We start from the raw sequence: 14,751 nt of genomic DNA, 5'->3' as shown, positions 1-14,751 counted from the left end.
ATATTATCTATTTTTGTGTGCAATGGATATTGTTAATTTAAGGAATTTTAGGAAAGGATATATATTTATCATATATTCTTATATATTCAACATTTTTTCTGGAGTAATTTATCCATATTATCTATTTTTGTGTGCAATGGATATTGTTAATTTAAGGAATTTTAGGAAAGGATATATGTTTATCATATATTCTTATATATTCAATATTTTTTCTGGAGTAATTTATCCATATTATCTATTCTTGTGTGCAATGGATATTGTTAATTTAAGGAATTTTAGGAAGGATACACGTTTATTATATATTCTTATATATTTAACATTTTTATTTCAGAGAGGATAGATAGAAGACACACTTTTATTGGGAGAAATTAATTTAAGGAAGTTTAGAAAGGATACACATTTATTTTTATATATATTCAACATTTTATTTCAGAGAGGATAGATAGAAGCTACTCTTTTATTGGAAGAAATCCAATAAAATGGAATAATTCCATCTCAATAATGATTTCTTTAAATTAAAAAAAAATTAAATCCACTTATCTTTCTGCTTCTGGAAAAATTTATCCACATTACCTATTTTTATGTGCAATGGATATTATTAATTTAAAGAATATTTTAGGAAAGGATATACTCTTTTATTGGGAGAAATTAATTGAAGGAAATTTAGAAAGGATTCATATCTTTATTCTTATATATATTCAACATCTTTATTTATATTTCAGAGAGAGGATAGATAGAAGGGAGAAATCCGTGAAACGAATAATTCCACTTCCTGTCACGACAGGATCATCTTCAACGGCATTCAGGATTCACCAGCAGGCATGATCGAATGATGGAGGTGATTTCAACACGCCGATACGAGGCCCGTCCACCGCCTGCGAGCCATCCACCGATTCTCGTGAGTAGATCCGAGATCCTCTTCTCCTTATACCTTACAAAGGAATAAATCATTTCCTTTTGCGCAGAGACTCGTGCATACAGTTACTTTTACTATGTATATGCATATATATATATATATCTCTTACATGTACAGTCAGAGAAACCAGATTAATCATGCAATTTCTTTCTTTCCTTCTTTTCTTTTTGCAGATCGACCCTGAGAATTCCGTGGCTTTGGTCAAAGAAGGTAATTCCTCGAACGTGATTGTCATGCATTGTTTGCTCGTGATGCGGACGTTCAAGCTCGTGATTCAAATAACTAGATACAAGATAAGAGCGAAGGCGTGTCGCGCGCTAAACCGAGGTCTGGCAAACATTTACCGTGCACCGTATTAACTTCAGAGTAAATTTCCTCTTATTCTTGTTCGACGTCGCGAAACGGATCGTAAACGGATCAACTTTTCCTTTTCTTTCTCCTCCTCCTTTCTCTCTCTTTTTCTCGCCTTTCGATTGTTCTCTCTCACTCCGAAGAGAGAAAGAGAGAGAGAGATTTTTAGTTTCTTCCCGAAAATTATATACCGAATTATATTCAACTCGTTTCCGCTTTCAGAGGAATGGGAGACACGGAAAAAGAAGGAAATAACTACGACCAGACAGATCGAGACAAGAGTGAAGCGACAAGTTGTGCTCGAGGATGGCGAAGTGGTGGTCGATTCAGGGCCCCTTGTCACCACCAACACCACCGAAGATGTCGAGCAACAGGAGCACACCACGCAGGAAGTAAAGCCTATTATATATAATATTATTCCCTAAATTATTTTTCTAAATTTAACTTAACGTAACAACGTATCTTTTGCCAATATTTCTTCTTCTCAGAGGCGCACGACCGGTGACCAACCGCAAGAAATTGAATGGGCGTCGGGTGGAAGGAGCTCGGTAGACGGAGCTAGCATAGTCCAGAAAGAATTGAACGAGACGATAGTGAGGAGTCGGGAGGAGATCGAGGAGAGGCTGGAGACCGAGGATCGTCAACAATTGGGAGATATCTCGGACGAGGTATATCCACGCGACACACCCACACCTAAATTCCACCTGCGCGTGCCATGGATACATACGCCGGCAGTGTGTGTGTGCGCGCGCACTTTCTTTCCCCCTCTCGCCGCGAAAAGGTCGACCAAAAGGCTTCTCTCGGCTCCCAAGGTTCATCCCACGCTACCACACGTCCACTACATATCATTCTCTCTCTCTCTCTCTCTTTCTCTCTCTCTTTTGGAAGGCTGCGCTTCCTTTCCTTTCCCCGGGCCTGGACGCAAAAATTTCGTCCTTCTTTCGGCCAAGGCCGACTCTAGACGACCTTTGTTTACCGTTCGTGGTGTCGGTTAAAATTTACGAACGACGACGATTTCTTTCAAAGTGTGTCGCAAGGCGAGGCTTTCTCTTGGAGAGGAGAAATGTGTTCGAAACGTTGGTTAATATAATTGGAAAATTTTACGGGTGGCGTGTTTAAAGAAGAATGGAACGAATTCTCGGCGAACAATGTTAATTGTAAAGCCACGCTTCACAATTTACATACACTAGTACATAAAAGCCTATTACTAGTAGTTAGTAAATCAGAGGTATCGATTATCTGTGTATATGTATTTGCATCTCTTTGTTAAATCTCTTATTTTGCATATAGAGTCAATATCTCTTTGTTCGATGATCGAGAAAACCGCAAATACCGTACCGATTTTTCCTCTCCATCGCGAGGCGAATGCAGCATCTCTCGTCAGCGGATGATTAACGATAGACGGACACGGAAGGAAGCGGTATGCGCATGCAACGAGAGAAGGGATGCAACAGGTGTATCGTATTCTCGATCGTGTTTGTCACATTGCTTATCATAAATCTGTCTGGCAACCAGTCTGACAGGTTGGGGAACGTCTTTCTCCATGCGACTATGGAATTTCATCGTATATATATATATATATATCCAAATAATTGCAGGAATCGATAATAACGGTAAGAAAGAGCGGTCGTAAAAAGCAATCGTTAAAAGGAACTTCTTTTTCCACCTCTCTACTCTTACCATGGCACGGTAACATTTCGAGTCGATCATTGTTACGTCTTGCACGAAAAAAGAAATAACAAAAACAACAACAACAACAACAACAACAAAAACAACAGTATAGAAGATGAAGAATCTGTTTGAGAAGAAAGTGAAGATCCTTACCTTAAGTAAAAGGATCGATGAAGCGAAGAACTGGGATCACGGTGATGAGAATAAGGAGATATCTGGTTATGTGTGGTGGGGCGCCAACTTCTGGATTGCGAAACCTAGGCAACAGGTTATACGCGTTCGCGCATGAACGATTCAGAAACGAAGAGGTCGGATTGTTCTGGATGAAGAAGAACGAAAGGGAAGAGAGGAGGGGGGAGAGTAAGGAGATATATATACAAGCATGGGTGGAGAGAAAGAGAAAGGAAGAGAGCGAAGGAAGGAGAGTTTGATGGAACGAGAAAGAGGGAGCTCGACTCATCGAGAAGTGGAAGTCGATGATCTCTCGACTTTGCTCTCCCTTCACCGACGAATGGCGACGAACGGGCTGAGATGCCACGATCGCAGTCGACAGCAGCTGGTTCCACGCTCCGACTATCCTCGACTTGGCTTCCATCTCGGCCGATACACGTTCCACAGATTACTTCTCTTTCCTCTTCGCTCCGTTTACCGGACGATTACAGCGCGTATTACGTGATCCAACACGGTGATATCCTTTAGAGCGTCGGCACGGCGCACGGCTCTACTCGAGGCTGGATATATAGAGGAGATATATAGAGGAGATCCTTTGTCGGTATATATTGAATCTTGTATCAACTGAATGGAAACGTTTCTTTTTTTTTTTTTCTTTCTTTCTTTTCGAGTGTACTTCGGGTGTCGTGGTATTAGGTAATAGAATTTGGAAATACTATTGCTATTTCGTTGATATCCAAAGTGATCTCTGTCTACAGATTATTCGTTTTTATCGTTTTCACAGAAGAGTGATGAAATTAAAAAAAAAGAGGAAAAGAAAAGTTGACGTTTCAATGGAAATATCGTAAAACTGAGATGCACCGTGTCGAAGATCCTCGCAACTCCGTTCATCAGTGCGATCCACGTGCTTAAGCTTAAAATTCTTTTCAAAAATTCTCGAAATTGTGATAACGAAAATACCTCGAGGACAAATTTTTTTAAACAAATACCAAATTTTAGAAACAATCTATTCGGTATGTACAATTTAATTATCCAACTGACCTTTAATGACCTCGACCAATTCAGATTCTTTCTTGAATCGCCTCTCTCTTTCTCTCTCATTCTCTCGTTACGTAATATCTATATTTAAAATATATTTTTCTCCTCGCTTTAATAACCATTATAATTGATATTCCGTATCAGCAATACTTTCGAAAATATTACACGTCGCAATAAAATATCAATAATAGTTAAATTTATCGACGATATTTCATTTCGACTCGGCTACAAACATCATTTTCACGTTTATTCGCACGAATATCGGCGAGTGTCGTGACCTTCGCGGTTAGAAACACCTTTCTTTCCACTTGTTCGCCTAGGGAGACAGCGTGGCGAAAGCCGGACGATCCGGTTTAGCATCGGGGGCCGCGATTTCGGTGATTCCTTCCTTCCTTCCTTCCTTCTCTCCTTCCTTCCTTCCTTCCTCCTTCCTTCCTATATAATGGGCCGAAACGAAATGAGAATTCGTCCGGTTTCAGGCATACCAGAAGGCGGTGAGAAGCAACCATCGGGGTGATTTGAGAGCTGCCCTAGCCGAGTCTTGCAAACAGTTGGCGTCCCAAACCGGGCCCAGGGTCGTCCAGCACACGACCAAGTCGAACAAGGTGATCGACACCGAGAAAACCTTGGAGAGGAAGGAGTTTAAACCCGATGGATTGATCGTTACCGAGAGGAAACGTACGGTCGAGCACGAAGAGGTAATAATTTCTCTGGTAATCACTCGTTGCCCGCCGCCATTCAATTCTCGTTTTCCAAATAAACAGATCAACGACGACGAGGTGCCGGACGAGGGGGGGGCGAGCGACGCGAACGGTGACGCCGCGTCGGAGAGACGGAAGGAGAGCTCGCAGAGGTTCTCAAAAAAGAGGGACGAGGACGTGGTCGATTATATATCGGGTGGCGAGCGGGTCGCCCGTGAAATGCGCTACGTCGCGGAGACAACCGAGGGAGAACGAATCGGAGATTGGACACCGCCGTCGCCCATGGCCATGCGAACCACACGTTTCCACAAGCATTCCAGTATCTCTTCCTTTCTTCTTTCCCTTCTTTTTATTTTTATTAATTGAACAACTTTCGGAAAATTACCATCGCGAATCCTTCGCCTTCCCAGGCTTCCCAGGGGAGAATTTCCCGGCTCGTAAGGACGTATTGACGAGGAAACCGTTGGATTTCGAGGAGGAAGACGAGGCGAGAAAATTCGAAACGTCCAAGTGGTTGGAGAGCCACTTCGGCAGCGAGTCGCGCTCCTCCCATGGATCCGTTAACGCGTTGGACGACTCGCCCGTTCCAACGAGCGCGAACACAAGTTACATCAACGTCACGATGAAGTCTTGCCCATCCAAGGACAGGGATTATCAAAACGCCTCGAATCAACGGCATCAACGGCGCAGCACCGGCCGCGACTCGGCGTCACCTTCAGGCTACTTTCACGGGATAAGCGAGTGGTCTGAAAGGTATCAGGGAAAAGGTATATATATATTTTTTTTTATTAAAAAAATAACTTGTCAATTATATATTTTTGACAATGCTAGAGAGGCAGAATCAAGGGAGAACGAGTTCTCCTCCGTCCCAATACGTGGAGACGATTCACACGAATGGACACGATCATTCGAGGAGCCAAGTCGAGTCGACGTACTCGAAAACATACGAATCCGTTGTTCGCCGCGAACACCAAGAATCGTCCGATCGATCACGCACGCCGCCACCACCCGCTCGACGAAGATCGAAAGAGCAGGTACGTACAAGTGTGATATATAACGACACACGAGATTGATCTCTTCTTTTTTTAGTGGAGGCCCGAAGAGAAAACCAGTTTAAACGAATCGACACCACCGGGCCGAGCATCGAGCCCGGTTCACGTTGTGCAAAGAACGTGGGAAAATCGTAATCGAGACGTCCAAGAGCAGGCGGTCGAGCAAGAGAATCGGAAGAAATCGGTATCGAGATCTCGGTCACCGTCGCCCACGTCGAAATCGAATTTCCGCAATAACAAGAAATCAAACGAGATCGCGACTTCGACACCTGCTCGCCCTGCAAAAAGTAAAAGTTGTATTAAGAAATAATATTTTCACTTTAACGTGATAACAATGATATTTATATATATATATATATATTCTTCTTTTTTTTTAATATATCTCTCTTTTAATATTCGAGGTTCCGGGCATTCGAAATACAAAATAGGGGAATCGTTCAGAAAATTGGTGGGAAAATTGCGTTCAGCCAGCAACGAAAGGAAGAGTAAACGCGCAAGTAGTAGCTCTATCTCTCAATTGACTCAGACGGACGACAGCGGTCCAACTTATATGCAGTACAACGTGATAGACAAGAACATCCCTCTGGTGAACGAGAAGAATATCGAGGGGAATCCTCCCGAGAGGCCGCCACGCTCGCCTAAAAACGCCACCACGAACAGTGGCTCGAGTAAGGTTACGAGAACGGTGAGGACAGGCGACCATCATATTGCGACTCAAGAGCAGTGGCAACGCAGCGAATCGACACCGCCGTTGCACAGGTATTATCTGGGCGAGGATCCATTTGGAGGAAGCATCTACGGCCGCGAAAAAGGATACCGAGACGCGAGAAGATCCGGAAAGCCACGCGGTAGAACGGTCGCAGAGACCGTGTACAGGTAATCAAGCTAAACTATAAAAAGAAAAAAAAATAAATAAATAAAAATAAAAAAAAAAAGAAAAGGCATTAAACAAAAGGCTGATTGATGCATATACATTAGCTACGTCTCTTGTTCAAGTTAATCGTTAAAAAAAAAAAAAAAAAATAAGATCAACGGTATCGTATTGCCCGACTGCGAGAGAAAGGTGTAATCGTATGAGGGAATCGAAAGACATTCCTTGTAAGCTGATACAGATTTACGTAATCGAATCTGTAGAAACGGTGCTTCGCTTATTGTTAAATTTTAATAATATATATGTACATAGATATATAGATAGATAGATATATATATATATATATATATATATAAGTACATACATGTATACGTATTTCGATGAAAGTCGGTCGCTTCGGATGCTGGGTGAAGGCTGCATGAAAGGGAGTTTGAAGCATGCCTATATGCCTCTAGTAGTTTTGTATCGACTCGTCAACTCGTCTCGAAGAACGATTCCTTCACAATCAAATTTGTCGAATCGACGCGTTTCAGCGTCGCATCCAGTTCACTTGGCAGATTTAGCAAGTCTACCAGTCGATTAGCCAACGATCACGAGAGAGAGGAGCACTATAGGAGCACGCAAACCCTGCCGAGGAATCTGCATGCCGGGGGACAATATGTTCGGTCGCAGCCTCAGTCGAGACGTCAGCCACCAGTTGTTACTAGCACGAGCAAATTGGGAACGTCGCATGCCATTATCCCGCCATCGGGTAACAAGTCGCGTCAATATGGGAGCATGATCAATATTTCCATCAAGAACACGGTCACATCGCCGAAGGTGTCAATATCGAGCAATGTCCAACCACCGGTCAAGCCAGAACGAACTTACAAATCCTTGTCTCGTAGCAAGAGTTTTAATGTCGAGGCTGATAGAAATGGTACCAATACACCACCACTCAGAATACCGTACACATCTAACTTGCATTTAAATCGATTAGATGAGACGCCTCCATTGAAGAGTCCAGGCATCTTGGCCAGTATCAATCGTAGTAACAAAGATCTATTGAGAAACGGTAGACACGAGTATTGAGTTATCTTTATTAAATTTTTCTTCGATTAGAGACTTTTTATATAATAATTTCACAATGAACTGGTTCTTTCTTTTTTTTTTTTTTTTTTGATTATAGTGGAATTCATCACGCGGGTATTATTATCGTGAATAATTTAAGCTTTTTATGTAAAATATTTATAGTGTAAAGTATTATTAATATTGCCCACATTGATCATATAGATCATATGATAAGAGGATAGATTTGTTTTGTATAAACCAATGAAACTATATTTTATCTTAACTTTTTCAAACAAATTCTTATTACAACACAATTCACGTATGATTTATTTTTTTCTTAGTTCATGTATTCAGTTACAAGTCCAAGATTACATATCATTGGTAGATGGGAACGAGATAGCAATAATAATTTGTTTTTAGAAATATGTGATTAAATGTTAAATCTTGCAATATTTTATTTCTGTATCATATTAAAATGAAATTATAATTCTTTCAGAATAGTTGCCTTTGTAACATTTATTTTGATATATACAAAGATATATACAAATTGCTTTACTAAAATAATCTATAAAATTTTAATAAATCAGACTATATCGATATTTAATGAATAATATTAATATCATATCAATTATATAGTCTATTCATAGGGACTCATAGGGACTTTTTTAAAAAAAAAATGATATTCAGAAAATGTAGATTTTAAAAAATCAATATTTAGTTCGATTTTATTTGTTGATTTATATCATTTCGAAATAATCTTCGATGTTTCTTAATCGCAAATATTAAGAGAATGATATTTAAGATATAAATACTAACACAGACCACGCAAATATTATTTAATTTGTATAAAATTAAAGCTAGAAAAATTGTACCGATGTTTGCAAAAATTCCTAATGTTACAACCAAAATTGATGTAACATATCGATTTGACACACCTAAAAAATTGTTATTATAAATATTATTAAGAATAAAAAAAAAACATATTTTACCTCAATTAACAATTTATTGAATACAATACGTACTCAGTATTGCGACTAAAGTATAAAATATTAACCCGTATATAGGATTTGGTATATATAAAACAGATGTTTTTGGAATTATTCCAAAACCTTTTCCATATCTGCAATATAAAATCAATTATTTATTAGACTATGTATTAAAAATAAATTTAATCACTGAAATATTTTTAAATTGAAAAATCAAATGCATTAATTTTTCTTATAAAATGGCTTTAAAATATTGTAAAAAAACTTGATTCAAAATTCAGTCTGAACGCATGCGCGTGTCATTGAAATTAAGGTTGATTTCTATGTAGAATAATCCTTAATACATAATTATATGAAATTTATCTTAAGTATATATATTCACATTTATAAATTATATCGATTCAAAAATATGTCTTCAAAGATTTAAAATTAAATAATATATTAAATAAAATGTTTTTCTTTTATTATAATCTTGAAAATTTGCATCAATCATAAAACACTTCATATTGTGAACAAGTTTTATATATTTTTCTTATACACAAAATATATATTATTAGTTTAGTATCATATATATATTTTAAAATAATATCTGCATACTTACTCAGAGAAAAATGCTTTTGTGCAACTAACGTGCTCGCTAATATCGCACATTGCTTCGTATAAATTATCATTTTCCTTTGCAACTTCTATAGAGTATGCGTAATAAGAAACAGCAAAACCTACGATACATGTTGTGATAATTCCGACGTTCAATTTCCGCATAGTTTTTGCAAGGTTTCTGTTATAATTTTTTACAGACATGATTAAATTATATAAATATTTATTAAATTTACACTTTGTTTAAATATATACTTTTATAGGAAAGAATGATTGATTCAATTCACACTTGAAAATTTTCCGATACTTCCAGTCGAAATTAATATTCTTCGTACGAGTAAATTATACAAATGCCACGATCGATAATCAAGCGAATGTGAAACAAAATATAACATAGAACGTTGATTGATCTACTTTAGCAGAATTCCGAACACCGACTAAAAACTCTTTTATTCTATTACAAGATTATATTAATGAGATAAAGATAATATCGCAAATCATCTAAATGTATCAGATATTTTCATATTTATACAGATGTATTAATAGTTATTTTGTGATTTTTTTATCAAACAATTTCAATTTAATTTTTAAAATTGATTAAAATCAATAAAATTGTAGTTGGAATACTTTATTTTACGATTTGTACAATGCTTATGAGATTTTTAAATACATTTTTTTTTTTTTTTTTTTGATATTGACAGTTTAAAATCTGCAGAATGAATAGATGTTTTGAAACTATATCACGTTTTTTAATTTTCTTACATATCTTATTTTCACGACTTATCAATAATTGTCACTAAGCCTTAAGAATTAAATTTTTTAACTTAAAAAAGAAATGCTTTCCACATTTTACTAATAAGTGATAACATAATTTATTGTGATATTATGTAAAATTTTTCAATATTTTTCATCAGAATCAGAATAGGATATTTTTTTATATCTTAATGAGATTAGTGTTGTTTTTAAAGAATATGTGTATATATAAGAATTTTGTCAACAAAAACAAAAATGCAAATAATAGTAAATTAGCTACATCATATGCTAATGTTACTTATAAAAAAGATAAGAAATGTAGATCATTATTAGAATATACTATAGATATATGATAACCTCTTCATGTAATTGGAATATTTGAATTTAATGAGACTCAATTTTATTCCTGCGGAGCCATTGCTCTGGCTTGAGCTCTCACACGCTTTTCATATTCCAAGCGATTTTGACTGCGATAAAAAGAAGAATATTTGTTGCATTATCAAACATAATATTAATATTTAATTATTTAAAATAAATACAATACCAATATATTGTATATGCTTCTGCTTGAGCTGGATCTTTGACATTAGGTTCATTTAATAAATCTTGTATACCAAGTAGAATTTGTTTAATTGTAATGGCAGGTCTCCAATCTTTCTCTTCATCTAAGAGTGATAAACATACTGTTCCTGAAGGATAGACATTTGGGTGAAATAAAGGAGGTTCAAATTTACATTTTGGTGGACTGGAGGGATAGTCATCCTTAAAAATCATACGTAGTTTATATAATCCACCTTCCCATGGTGTCTACAAAATTGAATTAGATGTTATTAACAATATAATATTTATACATTATGTTATATAAAACTCACAGATTTTTTTCCTGGTATGGCACATTCCCAATTCATCAAGTTAAGAGATCCATCTTGATTTTTAACTGGTCGTGCTACAAATCCCTATAAAAAAAAAATGTTATGATTTAATGCACATCATACATAAACGTTGACGTTTATTTCACATATGCACTATACATGAAACAATCCAAACAATACACGTTTTGATGTGAAAGGTTAGGATTCTTAACCATTCAATTATTTTAGTAGAAACAATTTTTATGCTTAATAATAATATTATTATATTGAAATTATATCATAAACAAATATATTTATTTGTTAATGAAATTTTTAATGTTGAAATAATCTAAATTTGATACATATGACTATCAAACAGATGTACACATATTAATTGTAATTGAAAAGAACAATATATCAAAAAGATATCTTACGAAAGGATGATCTTTCCTCCATGCTTTTCGCTCTTCGGCGAGCCTAGCAATCGCAATGCCTGACATTAATCTGCAACAAGTTTGTGTTATATTAGCGTAACGTACTTAGGCGCGAAATATAATCGAGACGCTGTGGGAATGTGAATTCTGACGTTACCACGATGCTTATCGATAGCAATCCACAACGTCGAATTCTAGGCACTTTATGCGCCGAAATTTCATCAAATACTTAGCCACACAGGGTGAAAGCGATTAGGGTGCGTGTTCAGAAAACTTATAGATTTGTAACAGTCTTTAGTGTTATATGGATATCCATGTGAATTCTTTTTCATAAAGACTGCATCCGTTACTAGGACCTCTGCTGGTAAAAGAGGACATATATTTTGGATAAGTTCTACAGAGCTACACCAATCAAAGTATGTGTATATTTGTCCAATTTATTGGTTGGTTGATTTATCTTAATTATATATATTTTTATTATTACTTATCAAGCATTTTTTTGTTAATTTAAATGCTGATATTCTATCAAATAACATTTATTTTTAGAATTTTTTTACATAATTTTCTAATATCATGATATAAAAAATACTATTGTTAAAATTAAATATTGTAATGAATCTAATTTTGTTCGATAATTTTGTTCGATAATATTTTTAAAAAATAAGCAAAAAATAAATAAATTAATATATATTTGCATAAAAAAAATATAAATCTATCATAATTTTTCGTATGACGAAATTCTCGTAATTTATTTTTAAATTATTTTCTCTCTCTTTTTCTTTCTCTTTCTTTCAAATCATTAAATCATTATTTTGTTCTCTCCTATTTTGTTAAATCAAATTTTTTACATTTTTATCTTTTATGTTATTCATATATTATTCGTATCAAATATATTATATATGTATAATATATATTAAAATAATAAAAAACTATAAACGTTGAAAAGATTATTAATTTTTTGTGTATAATAGTTTTAGTTTTGACGAATATTACTAATAATCTTATCAAAAAAAATATCTAATCAATCAATCTAATATATTTTATACTTGAAAATAAAACGAAAATATTATTATGAAAATAAAACCGCACATTCTAATTTTAATCACATTCCAATTCTTTACTTTACTTTACATTATTTTTTTTCATACATACTTTTATATAATGCAATCATTGTAAAATAATTACAAAACTCGATTCAAAACTACTCGTAATATTAGGATCGCATACTATTATAGGAGGACACAAGTAGATGCGAATTTATAGAAATAAATTTTCCCTCAAAAGTTACTTCTTGTATTAGGAGAATATACTATAAACAGAGGTCTTTTAATGGTAAATGGCAAATTATATAATAATAATAAATTGCTATTTTTTTCGTTAGAATAATATAACTAAAAAGAAGTTTCCGAATAATATAAATATCGTTTTCACGTGAAAATTTATATTAAACTTTACATTTTCATTTCAAAATTATACGATGAAATAATATATTGAAATAATGTTGCCTAATATTAGACAATATACATCGAAAAATATAACTAACTTACCTGCTTATACTTCAAATAGATTGTGTTTCAATATTAAAACATTATTAAGTGAATTTATAGTCATATGAATGTGGATGTGTCAAAGTCATTCCTTTTTTTCTTTATTAAAACTAAAAAACTTTCTTTTTCAAAAAGACAAATTTTTATCACGAATCATATAACGTAAATGAATATAATGTTATATCAAAAATCTAATCAAAAGTCAAAATCTATACAATTAAAATTGGATTGTACAAAATTTGCAATCTTTAAAATAACTTAATAAATATTGTCGAAAAATCTATCAAATATTTTTTTCTTTTTAATATATATATATAAATGATATAAATGATCATAATATTTCGGTAAATGATTACAACTCGTTGTTTTCCCATCTTAAAATATCTAATTATCGCAATATGCATTAGCGCACTGTGTAAATCGAATGTCTGCGTCTGCGCTCATATTTTGCAATATGTTCTCTTCTAGTTAAACCCTCGCATCTTAGTTATTCATCTGACAGAAGAGGATCAGCTTCGATTTTCTTATTAGCATTACTAGCCCTCAGTCGATGTTTACGTATTATTCGAATATGATCTTTTTATTTCTTGTGTACTCGAACGATTAAAAAATACTTAATATCGATGGAAAATTCGTGATTCAACTTTTATTGAAATCAGATCAGATTTATTATTTTTTTTTAAATGTGCAAAATTATCTTCCAATTTAAATCCAAAATGAGAGAAATATCATGCCACATTTTTTTGTAAGTAAACTTTTTTTTTACTTTAGCTTCTCATTATTTTCATTTTCATTGAATATTCAATCTTTCATGCAATTCCTTTTTTATGCGAATCTTTCAAGATTAAATTTAATAAAAATTTATTTTAAATCAAAAATTTAAATTTTCAATAATTTGATTAAAATTATCAATCATTAATAAAATACTAATGAAAATTTAAAATTAAAAATTCAAACAAATATTATACAAAATAGATATTATATGATCAATAGAAGAAAAAAAAAAAAAAATAAATTTCTTTTTCATTCAAAGAGAAAGAGAAAATTCGAAGAAAAATTAAGACAATAACGATTAGATAAGTAACGAGTCATCATTATTATTATTTGCATAAACTATGGCGCATATGAAGTTTTGCGCACTTCCTTGTTTATAAGAGAATTAAACTATCAAAGATTAGATAATATTGTGTCATTATTTTTTAAAACAATATCCAAAACTTGCATGATCAAAAAAATAATGGAATGGATAAATAGATTTTTTGATTAAACTTGTATAAAGTTTTTTTTTTAATAATTTTTTATTATTAAAAAAAAAAAAAAAAATAGTAGGAAAAAGATAATAATAAAATATCGTTAATAATTATATATATGATATTTTTGAATGATTAAAATAGGATATTTTTCTGGATAAATTTGCAATTTCCATTGGTTCATACGTATGAAGAAAATTGTGATTTGTATCAAACAAAGTTAAACACGAGCACGTTGTGCAAGCAACATGATCATCGTTTGGTTTGTTTTCACGGTCTCGAGGATAAATGGAAGAACGGGTGATTATCACTATCATCTTACTAATAAGTATTTAAATAAGAGAGAAAAGTATTTAAGGATAATTGTTTAGAGGTCAAAACGTACGAACATTGGTGTTCTGCTATTGGCCCCTGCCAATTTTCGATCCTCAGGATGTTCTACAGGGATTTTCTTCTTTAAAAAAGCTTGAAATCAAAAAAGGAAATTTAACGACATTAATTTCATCATTTCC

General features: G+C 33.9%; 3 protein-coding genes across 5 annotated transcripts in view; 1 reads left to right on the top strand and 2 right to left on the bottom strand.

Annotated features, from left to right (window-relative positions):
- The window catches only part of LOC102676957 (serine/arginine repetitive matrix protein 2), a 12,075-nt gene extending 3,802 nt beyond the window's left edge, over positions 1–8,273 (top strand). The window contains exons 2-12 of one of the 2 annotated variants that reach the window (XM_006614248.2): positions 723–898; positions 1,090–1,126; positions 1,490–1,659; positions 1,756–1,935; positions 4,627–4,845; positions 4,912–5,167; positions 5,259–5,615; positions 5,680–5,882; positions 5,938–6,193; positions 6,302–6,776; positions 7,305–8,273. In XM_006614248.2, coding sequence (XP_006614311.1) covers positions 830–898; positions 1,090–1,126; positions 1,490–1,659; positions 1,756–1,935; positions 4,627–4,845; positions 4,912–5,167; positions 5,259–5,615; positions 5,680–5,882; positions 5,938–6,193; positions 6,302–6,776; positions 7,305–7,842 — 2,760 coding nt within the window. In that variant the 5' untranslated portion in view covers positions 723–829 and the 3' untranslated portion in view covers positions 7,843–8,273. The remainder of the gene's footprint in view (positions 1–722; positions 899–1,089; positions 1,127–1,489; positions 1,660–1,755; positions 1,936–4,626; positions 4,846–4,911; positions 5,168–5,258; positions 5,616–5,679; positions 5,883–5,937; positions 6,194–6,301; positions 6,777–7,304) is intronic. The other variant, XM_006614249.2, reaches the window with a different exon arrangement.
- LOC102677293 (vitamin K epoxide reductase complex subunit 1-like protein 1) lies at positions 7,886–9,897 on the bottom strand. Of its 2 annotated transcripts, XM_006614252.2 has the most exons (4): positions 9,660–9,895; positions 9,409–9,585; positions 8,844–8,941; positions 7,886–8,756 (listed from the first exon to the last, which is right to left on the bottom strand). In XM_006614252.2, exons 2-4 carry the CDS (start codon positions 9,567–9,569, stop codon positions 8,536–8,538), a joined length of 480 nt encoding a protein of 159 aa, XP_006614315.1. In that variant the 5' UTR covers positions 9,570–9,585; positions 9,660–9,895; the 3' UTR covers positions 7,886–8,535. The 2 variants fall into 2 exon arrangements, with proteins under 2 accessions (XP_006614315.1, XP_006614314.1); XM_006614251.2 differs by having other exon boundaries at positions 9,409–9,897.
- A 125-nt stretch (positions 9,898–10,022) lies between these two features.
- LOC102677749 overlaps positions 10,023–14,751 on the bottom strand; it is a 10,057-nt gene continuing 5,328 nt past the window's right edge. The window contains exons 12-16 of the mRNA XM_031509769.1: positions 11,672–11,844; positions 11,443–11,546; positions 11,030–11,113; positions 10,702–10,964; positions 10,023–10,624 (exon numbers count right to left, since the gene is read on the bottom strand). Of these exons, the coding sequence (XP_031365629.1) occupies positions 10,558–10,624; positions 10,702–10,964; positions 11,030–11,113; positions 11,443–11,546; positions 11,672–11,844 (691 nt within the window). The 3' untranslated portion in view covers positions 10,023–10,557. The remainder of the gene's footprint in view (positions 10,625–10,701; positions 10,965–11,029; positions 11,114–11,442; positions 11,547–11,671; positions 11,845–14,751) is intronic.

The sequence above is a fragment of the Apis dorsata genome, unplaced genomic scaffold, assembly GCF_000469605.1.
Source record: "Apis dorsata unplaced genomic scaffold, Apis dorsata 1.3 scaffold_174, whole genome shotgun sequence".
NCBI lineage: Eukaryota > Metazoa > Arthropoda > Insecta > Hymenoptera > Apidae > Apis > Apis dorsata.
The sequence above is the reverse complement of the archived record's forward strand: the minus strand, read 5'-3'. Positions and strand labels throughout refer to the sequence as shown.

Excerpts from the sequence above, each read along its gene's own strand:
- LOC102677293 (XM_006614251.2), bottom strand. The coding sequence starts at position 9,608 with ATGTCTGTAAAAAATTATAACAGAAACCTTGCAAAAACTATGCGGAAA. Across the intron at positions 8,942-9,408 it reads ACAAAAGCATTTTTCTCTGA|ATATGGAAAAGGTTTTGGAA; the intron begins GTAAGTATGCAG and ends TTTATATTGCAG. Across the intron at positions 8,757-8,843 it reads TACTTTAGTCGCAATACTGA|GTGTGTCAAATCGATATGTT; the intron begins GTACGTATTGTA and ends ACAATTTTTTAG.